The following is a 14,220-nucleotide window of genomic DNA, read 5'->3' on the forward strand; positions in this document are numbered from 1 at the left end:
AATATCCCCTTGAAGCCTCGAGCACCATGCAGAGCCATGGAGCAGCCAGAACCACTGATGCCCCAGGTGCCCCTCACCTTTCGGCACCCATGGTCATCCTCCTCCTTCTCCTGGCTCACCCGACCAGGCTTTTTGCAGATGGATGGCAGGGTCTGGTTGCAGGGGCTGTCATTCCACCTCCCTTCCTGCAGGTGAGAAGAAGAGTGGCAATGACCCCATCTGACAGCCTGGGGCATGTCCAGCCCCTTCTCCTCTACCTTGGGTCCAAAGACTTTCCTTCCCTATACTAAATCCCCAAGGATGATGAGATGGATTCCTCCCATCCCAATGGCTCAAGTGAGCTAGACTGAAGCCAGCTGGAGACACTCCCTGAGGAACGCCTTCCTCAGCAATGAGGATGCTGCGGTGCTCCCTGCAGAGGTGCAGGATAATTCCCCATCCCCTCCAGGTTCTCACTGGTCCCCAGATGGTAACACAGTCCTCCAGGCTGTCACGGAAGTTGTTGGGCTCGAAGGGGTGCCAGTACGTGAACCTCACAGGCGTCCCGTCTGACCACTCGAAGTTCATTTGCAGCTTGAGGTCATTTAGGCCAATCCAGAGCTCTTCCACATCTGCCAGGATAGGAAGGGAGGGAGTGAAGTTCCCTCGTTCTGGCTGACCCCATGCAGAACCCCCCCATGACTTCAGCTCTCGTGACGGAACTGGTCTCTGCACCAGCACCTGCCAAAACCCACTCAGGGCTCAGCACTGATCTCCTTGTGCCAGTGGGCAGAAGAAGGCAGAAGAGGGCAGGGCAGCTCTTGCCTGCAAGGATGAACCCCCGGAGTGGGAAATACAAGGACATGGACCCCCAGAGTGGGAAACACAGAGACATTTGCCTGCAGCTTTCAGAGAGGGGCCAGTATGGTAGTAAAAGTCCAGGTCTGAAGGCTCAGGTACAGGGAACTACTGGTTTTCAACCATTCCTTTCCAGCACATCTCATTCTGCTCCCAGCCTGGGGGCAGCAGCTTTTCCTCTCCTTCCTCCACTCTCCTATACCTCCTTGCTGGCCTCCTCCGGCAAGTCCAGCAGGAATTTTTTTCCCATCTTTTCCTACATTAACTAGCTTGGACTAGCACCATTCCCAGCTGCAGCTGTGTAGCTTTGACTCAGCACTGCAGGCTCTGGGAACAGCTTTTACATTTGCTGCACAGAGAATGCGTCCAGATTATGGGCTCCTCCAAGGAACACAACACCTGCCAGCCTGGGACTTCCGCTCCCTGCACAAGCACAAAGACAACTCTGCAGCTTCCAGCACATCCAGGGACTTTTCCATGGACCCCATAAGACAGGAAAGGGGCTGCTGGCACAGCAAGCTCCTCTTACCTTGCTTGATCTCCTTGGTGACAAATTCCAGCTCAGAGAGGGTGTGGATGCTGACTAGATCACCCCCACTTCGCAGGCAGGTCTTCTTGGCCTCCTGCCAGCTCTTCTTCTCTCCTACCAACCGGTAGCAGTTGGATTGGAAGGGCTGCCAGCTGGGCTCACAGTCCACCTTCACTTCTGACCACGAGTCTGTCAAGACACAAGACAGCCTGAGGGTTCCTGCCCAGCCATTCATCCCTCTCCTTGGCAATGAAAGGACCACAGTCCTACGGGTGCTCAGCAGACAAAGCCAAAGCCAAAGTGGGAAAGCCATGGCCAAAATATAATAAGCAGTGCAAGACGTGGGAATGGTGGCTTCAGAGCTCCAGGGACAAAACAAAATTCCTTCTGTCTGCAGAGGAATGAGGGCAGAGCAGAAAAGAAAGCATCCCTTCTCCTGGGGACCACAGGGACTGGCTGCTCTCCATTCCTCCCTTACCACCCAACCTGGAATGGCACCAAGCACTTCTTGGAAATGTTCCCTGGGGATGACTTTTCCTAAATTTAGGGAGCTCAAGCCCTGCTCTGCACATTTAGGACACCAACAAGCTGAGGACACTATGGGTACCTATATGGGCAGCATCCCCTGACCATGTTGGGATGGGAGCACATATGGGTTATAGAGCTGTGCATTCCCAGTGCTGGCCATCCCCTTCTCACCTGTCAGGAAGGGGTCAGCTGTGGCATTGGGCTTCTTCTTGCAGACGTAGGGGAGGGCAATTCCACAGTCACGGTTCTGCCATCCCCCGGATGACTCGGTGCGAATCACCCCGCAGTTCTCCTCACTGGGGTTGTCAGGCTGGTCTGGAGAGTGGGTTAAGTAGAGGACAGGCTAATGGGGATAAGGAGGAGCCAGGACAGACCCACCAATGCAGCTTTCCCGGCTTCAACACTATTAAAACCCTTTTTAGTTTGTTATTTTGCATGATGAAGACATGACCCCAATATGCCCAAGATTTATAGTGCCTCAATGCACAAGAACCCAAAGGGTCACTGTTTTACCTGGAAATATTAATAGCAATCAGGAAGTCAAAATACCAGACCTGAACTTCTCCTGCCTGTCCTCAAACCTACTCCAAGAGTGTTGCAGAAGATAGATAAATATGATTATCCATAAATAATACAGCCAGGATGAGAACAGTTCTCCCAGCTGGCCGGACAACACCCCTGCCTAAGGATGGGTCCTGGGGTCAAGTGGACTGTTCCATCTCACCCCCCAAAATGTATGGTTCACCCCACACCTGTAACCCTCCCCTAAAACATCAAGTGCCTGTAACCCCATTGGCCTGAGCCTTGTTCCAGCCCACCTTGAAGCTCCTTGAAAAGGGGGATTCGAGGGGCCACACGGGCTCTTGGAACTTCCTCCCCTCTCTTGGAACTTCCCCTCTCCTAGAGCATCCTTTTGTCTCTCCCCTCCCCCACCTATTTAAGCCTCGCCACATGCTGTGGTTGGCAGCACAGGCAGGACCTTTCTGAATCCCCAGTAAACCTCATTCCCGAAGAGCAGCCTTGAGACATCTCTCGTCATCATTCACCCAAACTGTCCTGGAGAGGCAGAAATCTTCTACACAAGAGTATCACTGTTTTCCCCCAAGTGCCTTTGGGTGATGGCACCAGGCATGACCAACAGGCCATCTTCCCTCTGAGTACCCCAGAGTTAAGGATGGGTGTCTGCAGCTGGGGACCATTCCTCAGCTGGAATGGTCCCCAGCACTAAGCAGGGATGCAGCAACCTGCCAAACAAGGAATGGCAATCCATGTTATCCACAGGGTCAACGAGAGTTTGCAGAGGACCAATTCCCCCTTAGCACCCTGTGTCCCTGCTCCAGCTCCACAGATGTCCCAGGTTGTTGTTACACAGACCACTGGGGCTCTCTGTCCCCATGCAGCAAGGGGATACCCTGCAGCAGCCCAGGCCACTTCCCTTGCCATGGGGCCACCTCTAGTGGTCACACGGTGTTCCTCAAGCCCCATCACCAGTACAACCTCCCCCATCTCACCATTCTCCCAGTTGAGGTACTTGAGGGGTGAGTTGTCTGACCACTGCCAGCCCCCATTGATGTCAAGGTCATTCAGGCCAATCCAGAGCGTGGAGCTGTACCCAGTCAGCAGACCTGGAGCCAACACAGGCAGAGGGGCAGGATCAGTTCCCCAAGCCCAGTTCAGTCGCCAGCTTGTCACCCCCTCAAACCTGGAGCAGGCAGAGCAAACAGGCAGTGGCAATGCCCACACTGCCATCAGTTCTGCCCCAGATGAGAAGTGCACAAATAGGCTGCCAGAATCTCACCATTGATGTATGTCTGCTCATGGATCTCTGTGATGCTCAACAGGTTGGCCCCTTGCTGCTCACAGCTATTCCAGGCCTCCTGCCACGACAGTGTCGATTGAAAGTTGAACTGGTAGCAGCTGTTTGTGAGGTGGTCTTTGTCCCAAAAGGTCTCACAGTCGTTGCCTGTGGGGATGAGCAGGGTGAGCACCCAACACAGACACAAAAAAACCCCTCAATAACCCAATAAACCTCAATAACCTGTTGCTCTGGCACTGCAGACTGCTCACAGGGGAAGATGAGAAGCCTGGAAGTCCCCAAGAGGGACTAGCATGGGTTTTTTGCTTTTTCCCATGGGATGTGTCCCCCTACTTACTCTTTATGGGGCAGAAGCCCCACCGCTCGTCCTTGCCATAGTCCTGGGTAGTGGCACACCAGAGGTGCCCGTCCTCCCGTCCTGTGCTGGTGCACTCGTGAAACCACTGGTTGTCGTACTTGAAAGGGATGGTGCAGGGCTTCCCATGAGAGTTTCCCTGGATGGTGTAAATCTCTGAGGAAAAAGCGGAGCCCTTGCTTGAGGATATGTCTATGGGGGCTAGAGGGAGATTTGGGGTGAGGAGTTCAGGCTGGCCCAGTATGGGGGGCTATGGGGTGCCCAGAGGCTTCCCACTCCCCATCACCCTGATCTTGGGGTTCTGTAGCCCCAAAAATCTGGAACTGAGCTTCCCAGGCAGGACCCAATTGCTGCAGCACCACAGCTTCAGCTCACATTTTGGGGTTGGTTTGGGTTACAGGACAACAGTAATGCCCAATGAGGCTTTACCAGAGTAGGGCATGGAGCACAGATCCTCCTCGGTGCCATACGTCCTCCACTGTGAGCCTTGCACCTGGTCCCCCCTGTCCAGGGAGGAATTGCCTAGGCGGGCACCCAGATGCTGCAAGAGCTGCTCCCCGAGCCCACGGCAGCTCCAGCGCATGTTGACTGACTCATGGTCACACTCATAGGTGGCCAAGAGGTGCAGGCCTGCTGTGGTATTGGTCTCATGCCATGATACTCCCAGGCACTGCATGGCCCCCACATTGAAGAGGCGATTTCGGGAGACCCATTTCCACTGCTGGGCTGGAGTACTGGCATTGCAGCCCTTGGCCAGTCGCACCAGCGAGTCCTTGGTCTCCAGGCAGCCCTGCGTGCCCGTGTTGTAGATGAGAAAGACTTTGGAGTCTGGGGAGAGAACAAATGGAAAGGATGAAAGCATCACTGGGTGAGATTCAGTATGCGCCATGCACGGCCCTGAGTCCTAACAGGACATCCTGGCTCTGTGCAAAGCAAGTTTTGGCATGCACCCCTGGGCACAACACCCAGAATGCTGGGGGCCACCACTTCCCTTCAGCACTGACTCAGGGCTTGCCGCAGTGCCCATTTCCACTGGTGGGCTCTGGGCAGAGTGACATGGGTGGGTGTCTGTAGCCAGTGTGGCATCACCAAGGGTGGCTCTTGGGCATCAGAGCCAGTGCAAAGTGCTCACACACTCTAACTGCACCCGTTAGAGCCGTTCAAAGCTACCTCCCATGGGCAACACTTGGCTGCAGCATTCCCAGGCATTGCAATGGTGCCAGTGCTGGAGAAGCCAATGGCTTTGGCACCAGCCATCTGCTCCAGGCGGAGAAAAACAGAGCAGGAAAACAGCACATCCATCACTGCTATCTGTGTCTGGGGACCTGCTAAAAACTGTGGAGCAAACAGGAACTGCTGGACAAAGTCTCTTATCCTGTGAATGAAAACGCCTGCACAGCCCCAGGAAATACAAAATGTCATGTCAGGACCCTTTGTAATCCCAGCCCAGGCATTGGGAGGAGGAAGCCAAGTGAGGGGAATCGCTGATGGCAGATAGAGGTGCAGCCAACAAAGGAAGACAGGCCAAGATCAGCCCTAACTCCACACACATCCCACAGTCCTGCCTGCTGCCACGGGCCAACCATGCTTCTCCAAGGAAATTCCCTGACCCCCAGCATCACTGCAGGCAATTCCACCATGTTACTTTATCCCAACACCTGCATAAACCAATAAATCCCAGACATTATGCTGGAACATGCTGTTCCAGCTGATATGTCATGTTTAAAAGACACTTTATTTCTTCAAATGAATGTTTCTAAGCAAAAAAGCCACCTCAGGGCTTGTCACTGTGTCTTCCCACCCCAACACCCCAGCAAGAATCTTCCCAAAGCACCACATCAACACCACCACTTTTGTTGTTCTTTGTTATAACACATCCCATTTTTTAACACCACAACCATTCACCTGAAGTCCAAGTGAACTCACGGGCTCCACTATATTTAGCTTTGGTTTGCTTTGGTTTTTTGCCATTGTATGACTTTTTTGGGCTGAAAACATTTTCATTTCCTATTTCCCCACAACCTCACCATGCCCCAGCTCTGTTGTTACAGACAACTCTTGCACATTCAAGCAACAAACATCTTGGCTCACAGAACTTCTCTGCCCTGTGTATGAAAGGGAAAAAGAAGTGGAGGAAGACAGAAATCCCCACTTCTCTGGGAGTTCCAGCATCGACCCAGTTCTGGGTCTGAAATTATGACAGAGGCCCCTTCCCTAGACCAGATAACATTTATTTGATGACGTCAAATAAACAAAAGTGAAGCTTGTTTGCAGAGCTTTATTTAATTTGTGGGAAGCATTTCATTGCACTGAAATTATTTTTTATATCATGGCAAGTGAAAAAATAAATATAAATCTAGACAGAGCTGATTCTGGCTGGCTGGAGCTCAAGCTCCTTAAGTTGGCGCTGGTGTTTCTCCAGCTGGAACTGGCCTGATCCACACCTGGACAGTGTGATACTAACTCGTCTCCCACTAAACACATTCTCCCCATGTCACCACGACCCATGCCACACCCAGCCCATTGCTTTCCCCTTCCCACTGCAGCGAGGGCAGTGAAGCTCCTCCAGCACCAGGCCTATGGGGGTCTTTAAGCAGGTTTGGGTGATGTACTGTGACCCACTGGAGCAGGATGAGGCCTCCCTGGGGCACAGCCTGATGCCACAGTGGCTCTTCTGCAAGGAGCCAAACACCAGAGCTTTGCTTCTTAGAACAGAAAAAGCTGCTCTACCATGAGCATCACCACAGGGAGCATCAGCAACAGGACACCCTGTCTTGCAAGAAAAAAATTAACATTGGGTTGGAAAAGCCCTGGAGCAGCTCAGGAATCGGTGTCAGGGTGCTCAGTGCCACATTGGGGCTGGCAGCATCATGCAAGGGCCACACTCACCAGTGGTCCTGCAGTGACACCATGTTCAAGGAAACCATTCAGACTGCAGTGGGCAGGCCCAGGGCCAGAGAAGCACAAAATACCATTTTACTCTAAAAAGAGAAGAGCTGGAGGTAGGAAATTATAGGCTACAGGATTTTGGCAGCCCCTGCATGCTGCAAGTAGCTCAGCCCCTTGGCTCAAAGAAGGCAGGAGGCCACACAATGTGTATTCCCAGTGACTGCTGGGCCATGGAGGAATGGGAAAGCTCCAGCACCAGCTCACCCCTGACACCCCCACCAACTTTTCCAGCAAAACAACTTGCTGTGCACTGCTGGGGAGGAGCTGGGAGGACAACCTGCACGAGCTCAACACAAGGCAGCAAATCTATGCTTCATCAAAAATACACTTCTTTCCCTTATTCCTATGGAATTTGGGGTTGATTGAGTCCATGGTGTCCATGACATTGGCAGTGGTGTTTGGATAAGCTTCTGGGCACTGAAAGGAGCATTCAGCATTCCTGACCTCAGAACAGATGTGCAGTTGGGTGGAAGAAGGCAAGTTTGGACCAATGAATCCCTTTGCCCAAGCTGGTATTCTTCAGACCAAACCTAATTCTTGCAGGAGGTGGCTCCAGAGGAACATCCCAAAGGGACTGGGAATGCTCCCATCCCTTCCAGGGCCTGCTCTCCTGCACTGCCTTCAGTAGCCATAGCACAGCTATGGCTGACTCCTTTCAGAGATGTTCCTCAGGTTTTGGTACCCACCTGTGGACCTGAAATCACACAGGCAGAGCTTTCCAAACGCTCCCCAGTTATGCAAACCCACCCACAGCAACACCTGCAGATCCTTCCCAAAGAGCACATGTCCTCTGGCACAGGACAAAGAGCATTGGAAAACACAATCCTGCTGGATGCTCTTGCTTGGAATCACCAGAATTAAACCAGGGCTGGTATTGGCATGCTTCATCTCTCCCTCCTACCTTCTCCCTCTTTTGAGCAGGGCCAGCTTGGAGCAGCTCTGACCCATCACATCCTGGTCCTCCTCCTCTGTGGAGGACTTGTGAAAGTAAAGCAAAATCCCACACACTTCCATCAAAGATGGTCTCTTGCTCCAGCCATGCAGCCACTGGGATGCTGCCTTCAGCCTACTGGTGGGATCACAGAAAGCAGCTGGAGCTACAAGGCAGTGTTGTGGTGGGGACAGGGGGAACTGGGACTGAAAGCAGGACACTGGCTCTGCCAGCAGAAACACTCTTCTCACCCATGTGGGAAATACTGGGTGCTCGTGACCAAGCGCCACAGGAGAAACTGGCCTCGGCACTGGTGGCTGAACACTGCAGAGATGGAGAAGCAGCCATCTTTTGAGGCAGCCCTCAGAGAGCTTTTACACCCTGTGTTGGCTCCAGGTTATTTTTCTTACTCAAAAAAAGCAAGTTCTTTGCCAGCAGGAAGCCTGAACTGAAGGAACTCAGCTCAACCCTTCCCACAACAGCTTTACCACCCCGAAGCAAATATGGAAAACTTCACAAACTTTCAGCAGTTCTGGGGACTGTGGGCAGCACTGGATGAGAGGCCACAATGACAGTGGACAGAGAAAGCCCTGCAGCACAACACGGATGGGCATCCTTGGCATCACCCAGCCCCCAGCACATTCCAGCTCAGCCACCCACAACACCCAGAGCATCCCTGCTCCATTGTATTTGTCACCCTCCTACCACCAGCACAGAGCACATTCAAGAAAGGACCCTGGCCCCAGTTATCCTGGACTGGAGCAGCTCCAGGGCTCTGGCTTCAGTTACAACTGAAAGCAAATGCTGTCCCCAAAATGTCAGCTCTGCAAGGCTCTGATACCACAGCCCTGCCAGTCCCTGCCACCTCTCTGGCTCTGTGAGGGAGATCACCCTCTGTGAGGGTCATCATGGCACTGTGTGATGCCAGAGACCCTTGCAAACCTCTGGAACTCAGCCCTGCCCTGGGAAAGGTGCTCCCTGCCCTTGTTCTCACTCAAGGTTCCCCTTTATGTAGGATGTCCCAAAAAACATAGCTCCAAGTTGCTTGTGCAGGAGGCTGAATACACCTGAGCAACAGGGATAGCTCTAGGTGCTCCAAGCCAAGCTCCAGAATAAAAGAGGGTGGTTGTTGTTTTGTTTTAAAAACAGATCTCTGGGAGTTAAGGACCTCTTGCTACAAAAAGGAAAGTGAAGCTTCTGACAGTCTCGTTGGGGGTATGGAGAAGCTGGATGTGCATCTGGAGCTGAGAAACTTCTCTTGGCTGGCCCAGCAGAGAGAAGCTGCTGTTTATATGGTGGGAGCTGTATGAGAGGAGCTCCTTACTTGGCTGCAATGAAGATGGTAGCCCTGCTCACTCCTGCTGTCTCATAAAAGGTTTTGGAAAGAGGCCACATACTTCACTTCAGCCTCTCTGCAGACATTAAGAAGCCCATTCTCCCAGCATCCTGCCTGGGTCACAGATGAATGAATGCATTCCAGAAGGGATGCATGTCCCTTGACAGCCCAAGGTACTCACCACAGCAGTGGCCACAAGAGAGACAAGAGCCCCAGAATCTGCCCTCTGGTACACAGCAAAGGATAGAAATATGGAAATTTTTCCCAATTTCTCCCTAGACTTGGCCCAGGCTCCAGCCCTGCAGCAACTCCATTCATCCAGAGGTTCTGACTCCCAAGGAACATAGGGAGATGCAGGCAGCACCATCCATTGAATGGGCACCAGCCAGGATGGAGGAGTGCAATGGACCCACCAAGAACAGTGGGAGAGGCAAAGGCACTCTCCCAGGACACAGTGGCCAAACACTCACCCCTGAGCACTGCTCTGGCCCACATCCTCTGACTGTTCCCATTCCCTCACACACCAGCACCCCAGACCCCCTGGACAGCAACATGGCCAGTGGTGTGATGTGACATGCAGGACAGCCCTGACACGTCCGCATAGGCAAGGTGCTTCCAGCACAGTTGGCTGAGGACTTATCAAAATTTTCAAAACTACTAAAGAAACTCCCCACAAAATGATGAAAGATCCATGGATTTCTCCTCCCTTGTTTTTCCAGTACCACTCCTAGTGTTACTTCCCTGAGCAGTGGTATCATTGTCTCTTGCCAGGGACATCCCTATTCACCAAACCCAAGAACATTCACACTACTAGGGGCAGCCTCTGGCGTCCCATATATATATTTATATTTTTTAAATTAAAATTATATTTACCATAAAACTTCCCACCGGCTGCCTTTGTCTGCCTCATGCCCAGCACTTCCAGACCAGGCATTACTGGGTTAATGGGGCCTTTACTACAGAGCCTCAAGTTGCCATGTCAGGATTCAGATGGAGGAATGGGAAAAACTCAATCTGTCCATTCCACCTAAGCACCATCCTGCAAACAAATCTGTTTTACTTGGAAAAACCCATATGCGTCCCTATTGCAACATCACAAAGTGCAGTGCAGGACTGAGCAGTGGCATGGAAATATTGGAAAATACTTTGTGCCCCCTGAAACCACCAAACTTTTGGACTAAAGAGTGCTCCCAGAAATTTGCAAGTCAATCCACTAATCATTTTCTAATCCTTAAGAAACTACAGATGGGCTCTTTAAGAAGAAGAGCATCTGTGTGGGTCTCTTGGGCTCCAAGCAATCTTAGGAATGAGAAAAATGTTGATGCTCTTTGAGCTGTGCACAGTTCAGATTAATTAAAGTTCTTCTTCTCACTGCATGTGAAGAACCAAATTTTATAATTTGCTTAAACAACCCTTCAGGAAATGCTGACTTAGGCTGGGCTGAAGTGGGTGAGAGGGAAGCTACCACTCCCCCTCCCACCCAAGATCCAGCCACATTCATAGAGCTGAGCAGGGCATGATGATCTAGTGTGTAACACTGGGACCTCTGCCAGAGCTGGACCAAAGCCTTCCCTTCCCTGCTCCAAGCACCCACTGAGGCAATGGGACCAGAGCTTCTTGTGATGGATTTATCATCTGGAAAAATTTATTTAGTACAGAAGGATGATAACACCCTCAGAACACATTTGTTTTGATTTTGGGGCAAAATGTTTCCTTGGAAAACACTTAAGGGAAAGGTGCAGGGAAAGGTGCAAAATACAGCCAGAGAGAAAATGAAACCAGAGAGAAAAATCTGCAACGTGGCTTTAACCATCACCAAGACCTCAATGCCTGAAAATGCCTTTGCACATGCTGGCAAGAAGCACCTCCCCATGGGAAACCTCCTAGAGGCCCGACACCAGCTGGGTGGCTTTAGGGGAAGAGGAGAGATTTGCAGTTGAACAGTTTTGCATGGAAGGTTAAATTAAATCTCTTTTCACTCTTGTCATTCTTGCACAAGCACCATCCTCAACCCTGCTGCCATATCCTGGTGGCTGCTGTGGCTGCAGATGGTGGTGAAGTCTCCACTGTCTCTTGTGCCCTGCCAGGCTCTAGCAGCAAAGCTAACACCTCTCACCCCTTTTCCTGCTCCCAAACAGTCTGAAGAAGATCAAGATATAATTTCTAGGGGCTCCATTTGCCATGCAACAAGCTATTTCCATTAGGAAGGGGAAAATGGGGGACATTAATGTAATGGCTGCTCTGTTTGCTCTACAGGCTGTAAATTCTTCCCAGGTCCCTTTTGTGTTCTCTCTTGCCCCACAGCTGACATGGTGGGACCTACACTGAGCATTGGATAGGTGGAAAGTCAATCCAGCACCAAGACCTGGCAGTGAGACAAGGACCTTGTCCTGCCTGCAGCCATGGCAGGATGGGAGCTGCTGCCTCTGTTTCCCTGAGAAGGTATGTGGGTGCCCACACGACACTGCACAGATGTGTGAACTGAAGGAGATATTCCACCAAAGAGCCCAAAACCTCCTGCCAAGAGCTCTGCTCCACCTTTCTGGCTGTCCTGGAGGTGAGGGTTTGGCACAAAACTCTTAAAGAAGCAAGAGTTCCCCAGGGGAATCAATGTCTGTCTGCTGGGCTGGCCCCCACTAAAAGTGTCTTTGGGAACAAGGAACTCTTGGGATTACTCCATCCTGATCCCAAACTCCCAGTAAGGATCCTCTCTCAGCTGCAATCCAGCCTGGTGCTGGGGAATCCTGGATGTGGCACCTCCATTGGTGCCATCCTCTGCCCCCTTCATCCACTAGGTCTGAAACAGGACTGATGCAGGGCAGGAGCAGCTGAAAGTGGGGATGGGGAGGAGAAAGAGCTGAGGGTGCTCAGCACCAGCAAGGCCTGAGTGACACAGCCCTGCAGGCTGGAGGCCACTGAAAGCTGCCTTGTTCCTTGCCCAGGCCCAGCATGAGGTCAGCTGCCACTGCTCCTGCTCCACAGCCAGAATAGAGGTGCCTCTGTTCTCAGAATTGTCAGACTTGGATCCCACTGACATTTTTTGGGATGAAACAGCAAGAATCAGCCTGTAAAGGTAGCAAAACCTTGCTGAAATGAAATAACTCCCTAAAAGCCCACAGAAGGAGGAATTCATGGCCCTCAAGAAAATTATGGGGAAGTCTAACAGGAATTCAGCTGTGTGAAGTCCAGCTGAGACGTCCAACAAACAGCAGCAAATCCTGACTGCTCTTCCAAATGCCCCAGGGTACAGGGGTCTCCTTTCCCATTGCTTCCTACTTTCTCATATCCCAGCCAAGCAGTTTCTCCTCTGAACTCAGAACTGACCCCTTGCTTGGCATGGGATTGCTGCCCACTGTCATCATGTCCATGAGACCATGTTTGCCCCTTGGGTGAGGCAGCTCAGCCCCAGGCACTGTGAGACTGAGGGGAGAGGGGAAAGGCCAGGGGGCGCAAGGGGAGATGGGGGAAGGGATCAGTGTGATCCTATGCTGCCTCTTCCAAATGTGCTTCAGATTTGCTAAATGTGCTCTGACAAAATAGGTCAGGGGATCTGAGTTGTTATTTTCAGGCAAAAGTAGCCAATTTTGCTTTCTTTTCAAATCTTAAAATTTTCTTAATAGAGCCAAAATAATTCAAGGAAGCCCCAAAAGCAATTCCTTAGTTCTAGGCTAGACTGTCCTGGGATGAAAAGGGTCTCAAACGGCAATTTCAGGGGCCATGCAGTGGATCTTCCAGTGTCTGACTCATGGTGCCATCGGAAGGTTAAAATAAAAGATAAAATACAATCCACTGACTTTTTTTTTTTTTTTCTAGTAACTCTTCACAATAAAGTTTGCAAATATTCACTCGGGCCCCTATCCCGGAGGGCCCTTTTTCCTAAGATAGACACGTCGGGAGAGGGGAGTGAGTCAGGATGGGAGAGGGCAGCAAGAGCCAACAAAGCTATTCGCCCCCCTCCCAACCTCCCGCTCCGCGAACTGCCCTCCCCGGGGAGACAAAGGGCCGGAGCGGGGCTGCGGAGCGCAGCGGGCCGGCGGCCGTCCCGGCCAGGAGCCGCCCTGGGCCCCCCCGCGGCCGCGGAAGCGTTTCCGCTGGCCTCGGCCGGCGCTGCGTGGCCACTCGGCGCGGGGAGTTAAACTCAAGAGTGATAAAAGTGAGTGAAAACGCGGCGGAACGGGAAGAAAACACGACACCACCAAACTGGAGAAAAGAAAACGCGGCGGAAGACACCACGACCGGACAAGGATGGAGTAAAACAAACCGTAGTAAAAGCAAATAAAACACTCCGCGAGGAAATAAGCCACAGCGATGTGATCCGCGTTAGTGCCAGGCGGCCCCCCCGCCCTGCGCGCCGCCGCGGGGGTCCCACCGCCCCCTCTCCGGAGGAGCCCGGCCCGGGGGGGATCCCACAGCCCTGGTCTGGCTCCTCGACGTGGTTTGGCTCCTCGCCCCCCCTTTTCCCCCCGATAAGAAAACTCGGGAAAGTGGAAGGAGGGAGGGAGAGCGCGGTCCCACCTGGGTGAGCAGCGCCGAGCACCAGCTGGAGCCCGAGGAGGCAGCAGAGGGGGCCGCGGAGTTGGGGGCACAGTGGGGAGCACACGGACCGCGGGCCCCCTGAGCCGCGCCCCATTCCCGGCGCTGCCCGCTCCGCTCGGGCCCCTCCTGCCGCTCCTGCCGGGCCGGGGCCGCGGACGGGGACAGGGGTGAGGGGAGAAGGAGGAGGAGAAGAAGGAGGAGAAGAAAGAGGAGGAGGAGGAGGGACGCGAGCGGGAAAGGGAGGGAAAGAAGGGGACGGCGGGGGGGGGGGGGGGGGAGGATATGTTACAAAATAAAATAAGAAAAAACACGAAGCGTGCGCGCCGGGCTTAGACACTGCGTCAGCAGACCGGGGCCCGGCCCAGCGGCGGCGACAGAGCGGGGCGCGACCCGAGCTCCGGGG

The 14,220-nt window shown here is 52.7% G+C and overlaps 1 protein-coding gene across 1 annotated transcript in view; it reads right to left on the bottom strand.

Moving 5' to 3' along the window:
• The window catches only part of MRC2 (mannose receptor C-type 2), a 28,260-nt gene extending 14,281 nt beyond the window's left edge, over positions 1-13,979 (bottom strand). Inside the window, exons 1-9 of the mRNA XM_021542313.3 lie at positions 13,797-13,979; positions 4,495-4,893; positions 4,048-4,221; positions 3,693-3,857; positions 3,406-3,519; positions 2,066-2,209; positions 1,367-1,555; positions 457-611; positions 78-185 (exon numbers count right to left, since the gene is read on the bottom strand). Coding sequence (XP_021397988.2) covers positions 78-185; positions 457-611; positions 1,367-1,555; positions 2,066-2,209; positions 3,406-3,519; positions 3,693-3,857; positions 4,048-4,221; positions 4,495-4,893; positions 13,797-13,911 — 1,563 coding nt within the window. The 5' untranslated portion in view covers positions 13,912-13,979. The remainder of the gene's footprint in view (positions 1-77; positions 186-456; positions 612-1,366; positions 1,556-2,065; positions 2,210-3,405; positions 3,520-3,692; positions 3,858-4,047; positions 4,222-4,494; positions 4,894-13,796) is intronic.
• Between the last annotated feature and the right edge of the window lie 241 nt (positions 13,980-14,220).

Source organism: Lonchura striata, chromosome 25, assembly GCF_046129695.1.
Source record: "Lonchura striata isolate bLonStr1 chromosome 25, bLonStr1.mat, whole genome shotgun sequence".
In the NCBI taxonomy this organism is placed as follows: Eukaryota; Metazoa; Chordata; class Aves; order Passeriformes; family Estrildidae; genus Lonchura; species Lonchura striata.